This window comes from Bombus fervidus, chromosome 15 (assembly GCF_041682495.2).
Source record: "Bombus fervidus isolate BK054 chromosome 15, iyBomFerv1, whole genome shotgun sequence".
Lineage (NCBI taxonomy): Eukaryota > Metazoa > Arthropoda > Insecta > Hymenoptera > Apidae > Bombus > Bombus fervidus.
This window is the reverse complement of record NC_091531.1, coordinates 5,583,653-5,597,976: the sequence shown is the minus strand read 5'-3', so window position 1 is coordinate 5,597,976 and position 14,324 is coordinate 5,583,653. Positions and strand designations below refer to the sequence as shown.

At 40.3% G+C, this 14,324-nt stretch overlaps 1 protein-coding gene across 25 annotated transcripts in view; it reads right to left on the bottom strand.

Annotated features, from left to right (window-relative positions):
* The window catches only part of Trol (terribly reduced optic lobes), a 188,264-nt gene that overhangs the window by 34,939 nt on the left and 139,001 nt on the right, over nt 1-14,324 (bottom strand). For 11 of the 25 annotated variants that reach the window (XM_072018746.1, XM_072018726.1, XM_072018733.1 and 8 more), the window contains 5 exons: nt 9,889-10,005; nt 7,898-8,011; nt 7,554-7,667; nt 5,270-5,377; nt 1,123-3,555 (listed from right to left, as the gene is read on the bottom strand). In XM_072018746.1, the coding sequence (XP_071874847.1) occupies nt 1,123-3,555; nt 5,270-5,377; nt 7,554-7,667; nt 7,898-8,011; nt 9,889-10,005 (2,886 nt within the window). The remainder of the gene's footprint in view (nt 1-1,122; nt 3,556-5,269; nt 5,378-7,553; nt 7,668-7,897; nt 8,012-9,888; nt 10,006-14,324) is intronic. The other 14 variants (XM_072018738.1, XM_072018739.1, XM_072018742.1 and 11 more) reach the window with 5 other exon arrangements.

The following is a 14,324-nucleotide window of genomic DNA, read 5'->3' as shown; positions in this document are numbered from 1 at the left end:
AAAAGTTATTTCATCAGTCCATCATAGCGCAGCAGGATGAACAATACAGCCACAGTACATGATGTTTATTGGCACAGTATCTGCAGCCTGACAGAGCACACGACTCCTCGACCGCGGGGTATCTTTTTACAGAGGATTCCTTCGAAGCTGGCTAACACTTAAAGCAATCTGAACGAAGCCTCTCGAAGGCGATTAGGATATATTCCATGGGTTCTATGTACAGTGTGTGCGTCTGGACGTGTAATTTGTCTCTCGTGTCTGCGTAACATTAACTGAGAACATCGACGACCAATAGGAGAATCGGGAACAACGTTGTTTGGACTCCAAACAGATTAAATACTTTGGTTTACTCGTTGAACCTCAGCACAAATAAACTGACTGCGAATTGCAGTGTGCAGTCCGCAAGACCGATGAAAGATGTTTGTTATATCCAGAGATGTAAGCTGTCTCGACTTCCTTTGCATTCACCGTTTGCTTTATCCCTATCTTATTGACCTTATTTGTACAGCTGTGGTCTACTCCGAGGCCTACTTTTTCAAATAACCATAATACGATGATAATTCTTTTAGATTCCATTAAGTTATAGGGTGCAAGTTGTAATTCTCACGAAACAATCTTTTCTTTATTAATAAAGAAATAGTAGCCTCTACTACAGCAACAAAAGTCTATCAGTAAGAAAAGTTTCAACCAAATTTATGTCTTAGGAGTATCGAATTTAAGAGAATCACTGGGGTTTAAGCGAGATATGTAACTACCACTTTGTGGCCTACCTTAAGATCTATCTTTTCAGGTAATCGAGAAGCTTGAATGCAAAGGAAGAGTCACGGTGACTTAGCCTGTGCAAGGAACAGAATTCCTCCGAGTACATTCAATACAAAGGCCTTTGTACAGCAAGGATGGACGCCACAAATTAAGTTCTAACATGAACATACAAATATATCTTCTTCGTCAGAATTTCTGGGCCAGATTTCGAAGCCACCACTTTGTACAGCGATAGATCCCACCAATTCAGAGCCCCACTTTTCGGACCTTCGTTGCTGGCAAGGTTTCACTGAAGAATATTCGAAGATGCCAAGAAGTGAAAGAACAGAGCGGAAGAAGGATAGATGGACTGGTTTCTACCTTCCATCCCACAGTCAGCTTCGTCTAATCCATCCTCACAATCCTTTACGCTATTGCAGACGAAGATATTGTCGATGCAGGTCCCGTCACAGGCAAATTTCCACATCGGACATGTGGAATTTTCTTCGGTCTCGTTCACTCCATTCTCATAATCTCCATTGGTATTGCCGTTACAGTCAAACTCGTCGCCATAATCTGGACAGTCTGAATATCCATCGCACCATTTGTCTGCCGCGATACACGTGCCATCGCTGCAAACGAACTGATCCGGGTCGCAGCTCGCGGTCGTGCTAGTCTCTTTGGAGATGAGGTCGGAATTTGTAGTGCTCGGTCTTTCTGTGATATCCTCTTCGCAATCGTCCTCCACGTCCTGGTCAGCTCTGTGCTTTGTGCTCGTCTTTTCATCCTTCTTGCACTTTCTTCTAGCCGGGGAAGAGGAGCTCTTAGTGGCTGGCAAACTTGTAGAAACCGTAACGTCGTCTACTTTGGAGTATGTTTTACTCTGTTGATCTTGCCCTTCCTCTTGGTCAGTGATTTCCTTGGACTCTTTGCTGACGTTGTTCCTGCTCAGTTCTGTCACGGTCTCCACCAACGTCAGTGATTCTGTGGCGTCTGAATATTTAGGATCAATTGGTTTTATAGTTAAACTATGGTTGAACACCTCTGAGAATTCCGAGAAGTCCTGAAAGGAATCTGAAGAATTACTGTCATCTTCAGGCTTGGAAAGTGTGATATCCTCGATTAGTCCGGAATCAATCTTATTCTCGCTTGTCAGAGACTTCTCGATACCTGCTTGTCGCAACTTCTTCTCCAACTCATGCACTCTCTGTCTATAGAAATCCACACACTTCGAGGTACAATTGTATATCTTCGCTTCCAAGGTTTGGTCGATAGAAACTGAATTAGGAAGAATTTTATCAGCTAACCTGTCCTTACTAAGCAGGTCTATCAGGATCTTGGAATTGTAATCCTCGTCTTCAATCGTAGAAGCTGTCGACGATACCGACGATGATTTCTTCTCTTCCAAGTTCTCGTCATAATACGTCGTCTCTTCGCTATCTTTTCTGCTACCTGATGTCTCCGTAGAATCCTGATTAGATCCGTCAGCAATGAAAATTTCCTCCGAACTTAGGACAGTCGATGTCCTGTACTTCTCCGTAGTCCGGGAAGAATTTTCTGAATCCGGCACTGTGGTCTCTTCCAGGAACGTCGTCTTCGGGCTCCAATCCATCTTTTCTTCCAACGAATATTTAGTCTCAGATATATCCGAGGTATTTCTTTCCCTTGAGTTCAATCTCATCGCGTATGCTTCCCCGATGAAGTTCAACTTCTTGTCTAAATCTTCTTCAGAGTACCAATTCCAATTTGTAGTTTCTGAAAAGTCAGTGGAGTTGTTTTGTTCAGTACTCGTCGACGTGGTTGCCACGGCTTCTTCCAGATTCCCATCTTCAGAAACAAATAATTTTTCACTCGATTCTGTAAGAACAAGAGATTCATCCTTCACCGAAACAAAGACACTATCCGTTGTCCTGTTTACCTCGCCTTCCAACGTTACTTCATCTTCTTCCTTCGTCGAAAGATTAATCTCCGGCCTAATCGAAAAATATTCCAATTTTGATACCGTAGTTTCCTCCACGCTTTTCAAAGTACTTTCTTCTTCCATCTCTTCTTGAATCTTATTAGAAAGTATTTCATTCTTCGTTGAACTTGGATCATCGCCGACGGTCGAGCTAACAGTCTCCGGTGTTGTTGAGTCTATTGGGTATTTCATGCCAGCAAATACGGACATGTGTCTGAATCTACCCTTCTGCCCTTTCTTCCTACCCTTCCTCGACTTCTTCTTCTTCGTACGCACCTTTTCATCGTTGACCACAGTCGTGGAATTTGTGGCATCCGTGAGAACTGACACTTCACTAGACGTTGCGTTCTCAACATCAGACTTTCGGTGGTTCTTCTTCCTGTTCTTTTTCGGCTTCTTCGCCTCATTGTCAGTGAGATCTCTCACGTCGTTCAAGGAACGTATCATCATTTTGGCAGATCTCGAGCTGTTCCTATCGGGAGTGTGAATTATTTTGAAACCTATTCGTGGCAAGGGATTCAAGTTCCTCGACTTGGACCTCCAAATGTTCCCTGGATTCGTCTTTTTCTCGACTATTTTCATCGAGCACGGATCGCTTATCTCGATGGCTATTCTTGGTAAGGAATTCGAATGCTTTGGCACGGACCTCCAAATATTCTGTGGATTCGAATTTTTATCAGGTAGTTTATTCGAGGATGGATCGATGGTAAAGTCGTTCTTCGGGTGTTTCTTTGGATTTGTCAAATTCTGCAGCTTCAGGTCACCAACGTGATTCCAGTTCAGCATTCTCATTGTTTCCAGATACTTGCGAAACGTATGCTCATCGTTGTATAAATTCCTCCACTTGGCCTTTTCTGTGACGACGATCATAGTGACGGAACATGAAGGATTTGCCTTTTCGGAGAAAGAGGCGAACGAAAGAAGAGAATCGAGGCGGAGAAAATCCTAGCCTTCCACCTCGATCGAGACATCAACGAGAGAAAGAGGAAGAAGAAAAAGACTGGACCAAGACGGTGGACTAAATAGTTCACTTGCTCGTTAAGGCTACAATTGATTCGTGAATTTTTCTCTAAAATCGCCCCCGAAGTGAGAAAAAGAAAAATATTTCGTCAAGGACCAAAGCATAACGGATGTGAAATTATAAATTTCACAGGGTCGTTTCACAGAAATAGTCGAATTGCATGGACGATTAATAAAACCGCGATGAGGATTAAACAGAGGGGATACCACGAAATTAGGATGGTGTGGTTTCAATTTTAAATATCTCTAGCTATGTCAGAGCAACAGGTGTCTGCATTATTCAGAAAGTCCATTTTCACGTTTCAAAGCCGACTTGGGGACTCTATTCCACGCGTGTCTCTCTCAAGGAACAGTTGTACGACTAAATTTATGTATTACAAAAAATTAAGTCCGCTCAAAGTAGCACGATACTACTTGGCCATGTAAAAGTGAGGATTACTACTGAAGAGATAGGGATTTTCCCATTTTTCCCTTTTTATTTTTCATTTTTTTTTTTTTTTTTTTGGTGTTTTTAAAAAATCTGAGACAAGCATCTGCGAGATGTTTCTAATTCACCAATTGTACGTCTACCCTCTGCAATTTCTAAGAATTGAGATATACAAAGATTAGATTAACAGTGGAACTAGCACACCAGTGAAATTAACTGGTTTGACAATTTTATTTTAAAATTCCTACTTCATGTTATTAGCTTTAAAAGAATAATATAATGAATTTTATTTTATTTTTTATGTATTCAAAATGAAAATAATTTTGTATCAGGATTACTTATACCAATACCAGACAAAATAACTGGTACTTGTCCAAGTGTAAAAGAGTCCTGCAATCTATTTATCAAACCCATGGTCCCAGATGGATTAATAATAGCAAAAATGTACTACATAACATGGAATTGCTTCTGTGAGAAAGTAATAAATCAATAAATATAAAAGTATTTTTTAAAGACCCCGTCATTTTTGACTGGTTTTGGTAGAAACAGCTTCGTGTTAACTATCGGTAGTTCTAGTGTTAAAGGAAAGAAATACGGTAGAAGAGGATTGTGGTCCTGTAGAACAATTAGAGTCAGCGTTAGAAACACGTCGTTTTCATTGGATCGATCAGTCACAGTCCCTTCTTCCTCTTCCCTCTCAAGCTTCAGCCTCGTCGAACCGATAAAGCCACTAAACCTGATCCTCATAACGCGCTAAATGCTCTTTTGCACAGATCTCTGCTGAAATTACGTAACTGATCCACTGAAACTGTACGATCCGATCGAATCGTCGTTCCAATATTGTTAAAAACAATTGCTCATCATTCTACAGAAATTCAATCAACGATCATCAGTGATCGATAACGAAACATCATGGTCTAATTGCAGCTCGAGATCCCAGATGTTGAATGGGGCAAAGAGCTACCAGGAGACAGACACGACGCTTAAAAATCCAGAGCAAAGTATATTGTTGTATATGTGTGTGCACGCGTTCGTCTGTGTATACATGAGCGTGTGTGTGTGTGTGTGTGTGTAGACATGAGTGTAGGGACACGAGTAGGTAGTGTGAATGGCATAATTACCGCAGTCCCTTTCGTCAGAGCCATCAGAGCACTCCTCCACCCCGTTGCACTGTAACTCGTAACCGATGCACCGTCCGTCCGTGCAGCGAAACTGGGCCTCTCCGCAACCTGCTCCACACACCACACTCATGCACATTTAACCCTTTAACCACGCGCAACTGGTCGATAATATCGGGAATGAACGGTGGAGAAGAATTTAGAGAAGAAGAGACTCTTCATTATCCCTTTTTTTACATTCTCATCCTTTGACGTACTTGTACTTTATATGGTTCTTTGATGTTAAAGATAGAGAGGTATGGTGTGTACAAGTGAATTATGGTAGAGGGATCGTTTGATATTCCGTGTCTAAGAGACGTAAAAACTGGCAAATTTACGTGTTGACGTCGATCGGAATAATTATTTTTCCGAAAGATTCGTTAGCAGACTCTTTTGACCCACTTTTGATCTTGATCGTACCTTGGCGTTAAAGATGGTGAGGAATATTGTTCGGTGAAATATAGTAGAGGGGTGATTACGGTAGTCCAAGTCTATTAAAAGATGCGAAACTGAGAGAATCAGGGGTTGATTGTTGGTTGGAATAAACCGTTCTTGACAGTGCAGTTGTGCATGAATTCTACAAGGGACGACAGACACTTTGATAGACTCTTCTGGACTTCACTGTTGCTCTTTCCTTCATATTCAAGCTCATGACAATATCTTGCGAGTGAAGGAATGAATCGTTAGATCTAGTGGTGTAGGTACATTAAGAGACGAGAAAATAAGAAATTTAATGTTCAAATATGGTTCTCGAAAATTGTCCATGTCTCGCTTGTGTCTAAGTCCACGAAGGAACTAAGGACTTAACTTTAATTAATAATTGTTTTTCATAATAACAATCTATTTAATACGAAGAAACGAGTGATCAGACATTGCAGAGCATAACCCTGTGAATAAGAATGTCTATTCCCACGGTGATTTGGAAGGAGAAATATTCGAGTGAATGGCGCAGTTAAAGGGTTAAAAGCGCAGCCAAGCAGGCTTCTCATCAGCCCCTGCTTCACAAATAAAACACGCGGCTTCGGCTTACGATTCAAGCGTCCCCTTTGATGTGTTCCTTTCCCCTTTCCATCCAGTGAAATCAGCCGTGTGCCGTCGATACCGAGCCCTCAATGAAACCGCCACAGAGCGTGGACAGCATTTTAGATCCTCTTGCCGTGATTACCAAGCGGCGGATGATCAATGACTTCGTGATTCATGATCGACGAGACTCGAAGTTCCACGAGATTTCGAATCACTTCGAATTTCATGGAGTCGATGATTTTCAGTATGAAACATATTCTACATTTGAACTCATTTTTTCAATTGTTCCTACTAATGGCAGATTCTACAGGACAATTTTTGTTACAGGGAAATTAATTTACGACGTTTTATCAATCCTTCGGAAGAGACTTATCAAATTTCGATGATCAGCAGATTATTAAATTCCGAAGTGATTCGAGCTCGTGACAAATATGGGGAGAGATGAAATTGATCGGGGATGATTTTCGAGCGTGAAAATCTGTCCATGCGTGCCATGGTGGAAAATTGCAAACTTGGGAATAGGAAGGAAGCCACTTCCGGTGTGAGGTTGACCAGCAGGGAAAGATCGAACATCGTCCAAAAAAGGAATAGATATACTCCACCGAGATCGTTCGTGTCTTGGATCCAATTTTTCAGCGCTAAATAGTATCTTCCAGCTAACTTAAAAAGATCATATTGCCCTAGTCAATTTTTGAGTAAAAGAACAGACGAATCCGTGGAAGACTAATAATTCTTGGGTGACCTTGAAGGTGAAACCCATTTAAGTAAGGCTCATTTTATCGTGGAGGATCCCAACAAAAGACTAATACAAACTATAATATAATTTCTTTCTAATTAAATTTTTCTATAACAATACGATACGTAGAATAGAATTTTGCGATAAAAGAATAAGAAAGGAGACTTTGTTTGATCATATCTGTGCAATTAGATTGGAAAGCGTTTCCGCCACAATACAACGAGCTACGCGAGTCAAACCAGATGAATTAGCAGGTCATCAGAATTGCTGTGCCGAACTTGCTTGTTGCTTTTGCAGTAAGCTAACAAATGGCTTTCAAACGCCTGGCCTTTCAGACCAAGCGTTCACACACCAGACTGTGTCGGTCAGAGGATTCCATCAGATCATTGGAATCCATGTTTCTCAAAGATTCCTATCGTATCTCAGGAATGATTAAAACAATTTGTCTTTTTTCTTCTTTCGTTAAGAGATGAGAATAGGTTGACTCACCACACTGGCTCTCGTCCTCTCCATTACGACAGTCTATGTTCTGATTGCACCTTTTGTCGATACTGATGCAGGTTCCATCCAGACACCTGAATTGATCTCCGCTGCATGTGGTCACTTGGAATGAGAAATGGAAAATTAAGATTATTTCACTGTGTCACGTTGAAATTGAAGTTGTATCTCCGGCGAATGACGTTTTGTGCAATTAACAAAAAATAAGATAAAGCTGAACCGTGGAAGCTTGAATTATATCTTACGATAATTTGGCTCGAATATTTGATTGCCAAATAAATATGACGAACGTCCATGGTTCAGTGAAAATAAAATACAAAGGAACATAATGGTACCGGTGCAATTGATTTCATCAGATCGATCTCGACAGTCGGATCTTCCGTCGCATCTCGAGGTCTGGCTCACGCAACTTCCGTCTAAGCACTCGAACTCGTCTGATCGACATCGAGCTGTGAGTCGGGAAACAGAAAATAAGAATAAACAAAAGTTTCATAATGGTAAAAGAAATTTTTAACTTGAAAGGAACAACGACGCGTAAGGATTTTAACCAAAGAAAAAAATGTTAAAAATTAAATCACAATAACAGAGATACAAATCGATCGCTACGATTATTTGTATTTACTCTGCTATAAAGATAAAAAAAAGAGTATTTTCGTTAGCCTGAACTAGGTTAGGTCACACATTTCTAAAAGAATTGTAATATAATTCTAAAAGAAGTCATATAGACGTTATAAATTGCTCTCAAATTAGAATCTATGTTGGGATATCTTTTTGAAAAATTACAATACAATTTTTTAAACATGATATAAATTTTATAAATCATTCGTAATAATATTTTATATACTATAAAGTCTTTCCCGCGCAAAAAATAGAGGTTATTTTATCGATTTTTAGGTTAGAACTTCTAAAGAAATAAAACTTTCCTAAGATCTAGCCATCTTTAATTATACGATCCTTCCCAAACACACGCACCGTAACAAATATGTGAAGATTCAGCGATTAAACGTGTAAAAGTGGAGGCTGGGTGACCTAACCTAACGGCAAACAACTTGGAACGGTTCGAAACTGATTCTAAAGGGGATTGATCGGTCAGTGGAGATGAAACGGAGCCAGGAAGGTCCATTTATCGGGTCGACGCTTGTTCACAGCGGATAATTAGGCAGTGGAACGATGATAATGAATCGGATTATTCCGTTGCGCCTCGTCTCAACGCGAAGAAAGGAGGTATATAAGATTCTGAAGGCAGGAGAACTAACGATTACGACTGCTCTGTTCATAGCCGTGCAATTAATTACTCGAGAAACAAGCGTCCATTATTGAGGCCAGTAATATGCTTCGGCTCGGACGATTACTCGGCCGAACAACCACGCGACGAGCCGTTTCACCTGAAATCGAACCTTGCGCCGTGTTCGCACTTAGCGCTTCTTTCTCGCTCGTTCCTCGCGCTTATTTCAACGTACCGGGTGTCCCGTTCAACCGGACACCTTTCAACAAATTTGTTCTATTCTTTAATCAGGAAATGTTAGTGAATCGCGAGAATTTACAAGTTTCTTTTAGAGAAGTTTAAAAAAAGCCGACTTTATTTCCTAGACTTTGTAATTTTAGTTAAATCTATCGTAATTTATCTTGCTTGTATGCTGCAGTTATTGACACATCTTGTATTTACTTTTCCAGTTTTCTTCTTTTAATTTGGGTAGAGATTTTTCTTTGAAAATTGTGTTCGAAGTGTTCGGGATTTGAATCTCGCGCTTTCGTTTAAACGGTCACGTGACCCCACGTGTGTGGAAGGGGTAACCGTGTAACAATGTTATACCATGTTTCTTTCTTCCCCGTTTCTGACAAATATACTTAATTTTGACAATCTTAAAAGTAATTTCTTTATCACAGGCGTATTCAGGTTTTTACAGGGCACCCGGTATGCATCTCTTTAGAGGAATTTATTTATTCAGACGTAGAAAATGTTTTGAATGTTGTCCCACGATAATTAATACCTTTTACATTGTTTATTTTAGACCCATCATGCTTTAAAATTCGCTATTGCCTGTCGAATCGTCTGATACATATCAGAATCCCATTTATTTAAAACTTCGTAAGAAATTAAATTAGAAATGAATTTATTTAGATTCCTCTGTTCTAGTGTAAAAGGCAAGCGAATTTTGAAACATAGGTTAGGTCGCATGTTTGTCAGTCACTTGTGAAACCAGTCATTTCGAAGAGTATGCGCCTCTCTCATTCACATGATTTCACGGATGATTAGTGAAATTCCTCCCCGTCTCCAGACATTCCGCTTTACTTCGTTCAACTGATTAGTGGTTAATTTTCGTACTTATGTGCTGACAATTTTCCTCATCCCTCCCATTTCCACAATCCTGGTATCCATCACAGCGTTTCGATTTATCCACGCAATAGCCTGGGGTGCATTCGAATTTGTTCTCTCCGCAAGCTGCAAGAATCGTACATGTTCCATTTCTCTGTTCCTATATTTTTGCTTTCGCATTTTCGTCTTCCAGTTGACAGATGTTGACAACACGAGTTGAGAAAAAGCTCCACGAAGGCACAGAGAGCGAGTTTCACGAGGACAAATAGACAGAGACACAGCGAAGAACACATATAACGAAGACTTTCGATACGTGATAAGCTTGAAGTTTGAGGTTAGGAGGATTTGCAGATGATTATTACGCAAACATGGCGCCACACGTAGGCGACCAAGCGCATTTTGAAAACATTCCCAAGTGGGAAAACAGTTCTGTATAATATCATAGAGTTAACAAATAAATAAATATACCACGTTTTATGATAGCGACGATAGAAAAAAAAAAATATTTCAAATACATGTAGCGCACTACTGAACACATATTGGCCCATGAAACTGAGACAGACTATATTTTTATAACATGTATCGCATAATTTCCCCAAAAAGATTGAAAATTCATCGCCTTATGACTAGGCCAGGAATCTTGACGTATTTATAGAAAATTTAAACAAGGGAAAATCTACGATAAATTATACACGATCGTGAATTTTGAAACTCGATTTTCCCAGAAACCTCCGACGCAATTTTGTTATTCTTCATTCTCGTCTTACTTTGAAAACTCAAATCGTCCTAGTTTCACGAGACGTTGCACAAATATTTTTCAAAATCTTCATCCAACTGTGACCGGCCAGAAAGCTATTCAAGTCCTCGAATAAGATGAAAAATTCTTACAAAGCCGTACTATAAAAGTGTTGACGACGCTACTTAGAAGTAATAGGGTTTCAATTCCGTGAAAAAAAGGCGCCATATAGATGTCGAAGGTGGATGAAGGAAAGCAGTGGTAGAATTAATTAGTAACCAGACAGATGTAGAGAAGGATAGCCTACTGACTAGCGTGGTGTGGCCATTAATTAACACGCACCTGAGGAAATTTCGCGGAAGAGATTATAAATGAACAAGGAGTTACGGGCCACGCGGCAGCTGTCTAATTTACGGCGGCAATTAGCTAACGATCGAGGATGAACGGCACTTCGAACGGAGTGCACTCGAAAGAATGGAAACGGAAGGCAGCCAACCTCTAGGAATTTCCATCGAGCTTCCCTTGGATCTTACTCCAACGATTCTCGACGTGAAAAATAAGCCAACTCTTGTATTCTTAAGATCCACATACTGGGTGTCCATTTCCAACTCCACTTGCGGAATTTTGCATTTCGCAGATACTCGGAGAAATATTACGTACAATTAGACCGTACATTTTCATCTGTTCGTAGGAAAGTCGAAATTGCACAATTGCACAGAATACATGTAATTACATAAAAAAAAAAAAATTTCGTGAGCAGTGGTGTTTTCAGCACAGACCTGAGACTGAAGATCTCGGGCCGTGTTGCCACTATTAATTGTCTGCTTCGCATATTCGTGTAGTTAGTTTTGGAAGTACAATATGCCGAATATGTAAAAATTCAACGAAGGTTTACAAGGAGGCCGACATTTTGCTCTTTACAATGTTGCTACGCATACTTTCATAATGCGTTATGAGATTTGGTATATAACCGGTGTTGTTTCGTTTTTTAATCAAAAGCAATTCCTGCGTAGAGATTAGCAAACGAAAATATATACCCGTGAGTTATCACGGGCGATAAGATCGAGACAAGGAGAAAAATGGGTTAGTGGCAAAGCGGAGCAACAAAACGTTGCATTGCGCATAAATATCGTCGTTCTAGAAATTAGAATGCCGTCGCGGTCGATCCATTGTTGGAGGACTGTTTCAAATAGTCTCTTTACGTACGTCCCAGATCGAATCTATGAAAAGTTTCATCCAACTTTCAGATCGTTGTTGGTAATTAATAGAGCGCGGATATTTATGCGAGTTCATATTTTTATGGATATCATTGGCAAGAGAGAATCCAATCAGTTTACTTTGCATGCTAAATATCATATAAACAAATATTGTACTTTGCATGCATACTACACTCAAATATCATAATGTCAAGAAAATACTGCACTTCCTGTAGATTTTCACGTGTTAAAATTTGCCATTAACAGGTAGAACACCTCAGTCAAATACTGAACACTTTACCGACCGATAGCCGATTAATCGGTTTTTTGTCTCCGACGCTTGCCGATCGATAGCCTATTAATCAGCTTTTTGTCTCCGATGCTTACTGACCGATAGCCTATTAATCGACTTTTGTCGCCGACAATCTTTCTCATTACCTGAGCAATAATTTGTTATTTAGTACTAAGGTACCTTGCTCGGTTGCGTTAGTCGCGTTGCTTTGTAAGCTCGCACGGTTTTATATCAATTTGAAAAACTTACCATTCGCGATGAACGAAAAGAATGGTATTGAAGAATCTAAACCGAAACAGAGCCGGCGCCAGGGAGAATCGGAGCGTGAACTGCCGGTCGGATGTGCGTATGCTGTTGAACAGCTAGCGGTCGGTAAAGTGTTAAACATCGCGAGAGATAAAACAAATGGCAGGTTATAAGTGATACATAAGATACATTCTAATTACAATGGCAACGGTATATACCGAGTGTTCCGAAAATAGCCGGGCAACAATAAGTGATGAAAACTATTGTTCCTTGCCGAATAACGTGGAATAATTAATAGCCACAAAGGGGAGCTATTTCTTTTGACCATTTTTCCTTTTTATTTGGTTTTTTTCAACGAATTTGTTCCCGAGCTGGCGTATTGTTGCTGGCCGACATGCGAAACACAGGCTCTCACGTGCGCAATAATTACACAGAAGCTCGACGTTACGAACGTGTCCCCGTGTTTCCATTAAACGGCGACGTTTACACGTTTTTACCTCAACGTTGACTCCTTTGCACGCGAAAAATGGCGGCACGCGATCACTGGGGAACGCATTAACCGGCTTGGATCTGAATTAATCCGCCGGATCGGACGACCGGCTGCCTGTTTTTCTGTCATTATCTCTTAAATAATGACCGCCCGTTGATTGTTCAACTTTTTATTACGATATATCCCACGTAACCGCTGATATGCCGCGTTTCATGCTCGTGAAAATCGAATTTCCTAGCTATATCCTGCACGACATAATTTAACTAAAGAATCGAGTAGTTGCTTATTTCCCTTCTGTTCTCAACTAACGTCTTATTATCCAATTTTTCACGATTTCTTTTCTCCTATTGAAGAGACACCCGGTATGTGATATGATGCAAATTGCAGAATCGAATATCTTATCAAGTTCCTATTGTTCTCTTTTCTTCTCAAGTAAATAACTGGACTGCGAATGTTTATGAAAATTTATATTTCTATCAACATGATAAGAAATAAAGATTCGTTTCACCGAATAAGAAATGTATTTAATCGTATTAAACGATTAGGAATATTTAATAAAGGAGCTATATATATATATTTCTTTATATTACGTGGATTCTGTGTATTTGTACAGTTTCCAATTTTTGTATAAATGCACAAAAGTCCACAGTCTAGCAATAACTATTACGACTGTTCGTGACGATGAATATTCTTACGACTGACATTTCTAAAAGGAGACATTCTGTGCACAAAGTAATTGTAATATTAAATATCAAATTCGAAAAACAGATTAGTCTGTCAAATTCTGGTTCTGTTTCTTCTATAATGAAATTGCTGAGTTGGAAATTTTTGGACAGCCAGTATACGGTCGTGTCAAGAAGCAGCAACGCAAGCAACAAATTCGACACTAAACGGGGCAAATCGACTTGGAAAAGGAAGCAACGATTCTCGATAAATCCTGTAATCACGTTCTTCCATTGGACAGGACCAACCTGCCCTCCCCGCCAGAAAGAAGCAAAAATCGACACAAGTCGAAATTAATTCGATTCCATGGAAGCAACGAATCGAATGGAACGTGAGGTCGTGAAAATCCAGTTACGATTTTAACGCGATTTGCCAGGTGGCAAGTGCGTGCTCCCTCTCTGGTCGTTGCATCGCGGTGATCGACGAATATAAAGCGAATATCGCGACCTCGAAATTGGCAAACGTGCGGCAAGCTACGATGGCGACACGCGTGACGCGCCTCTGCAAACAGGAAATCGCGAAGGGAACGGCAAAACGGGGATAAATATCTTACGATTTCTCTGACATTATCTCTCAGGTTCAAGGCTCCATCCGCTTGTTCTACGCTACAGAATTGCAAATGACTGGTTGGCGATGAAATCGCGATGACCTCTCCCTTTTTCCAGCGACTAATCCGTCGCTCTACGCTCGATCACGCACCTTTTATGACAAAAGTTTCTAATCTTTCTTTGATGTTTGAGATTAGAGGTTAGGAAGATGCCC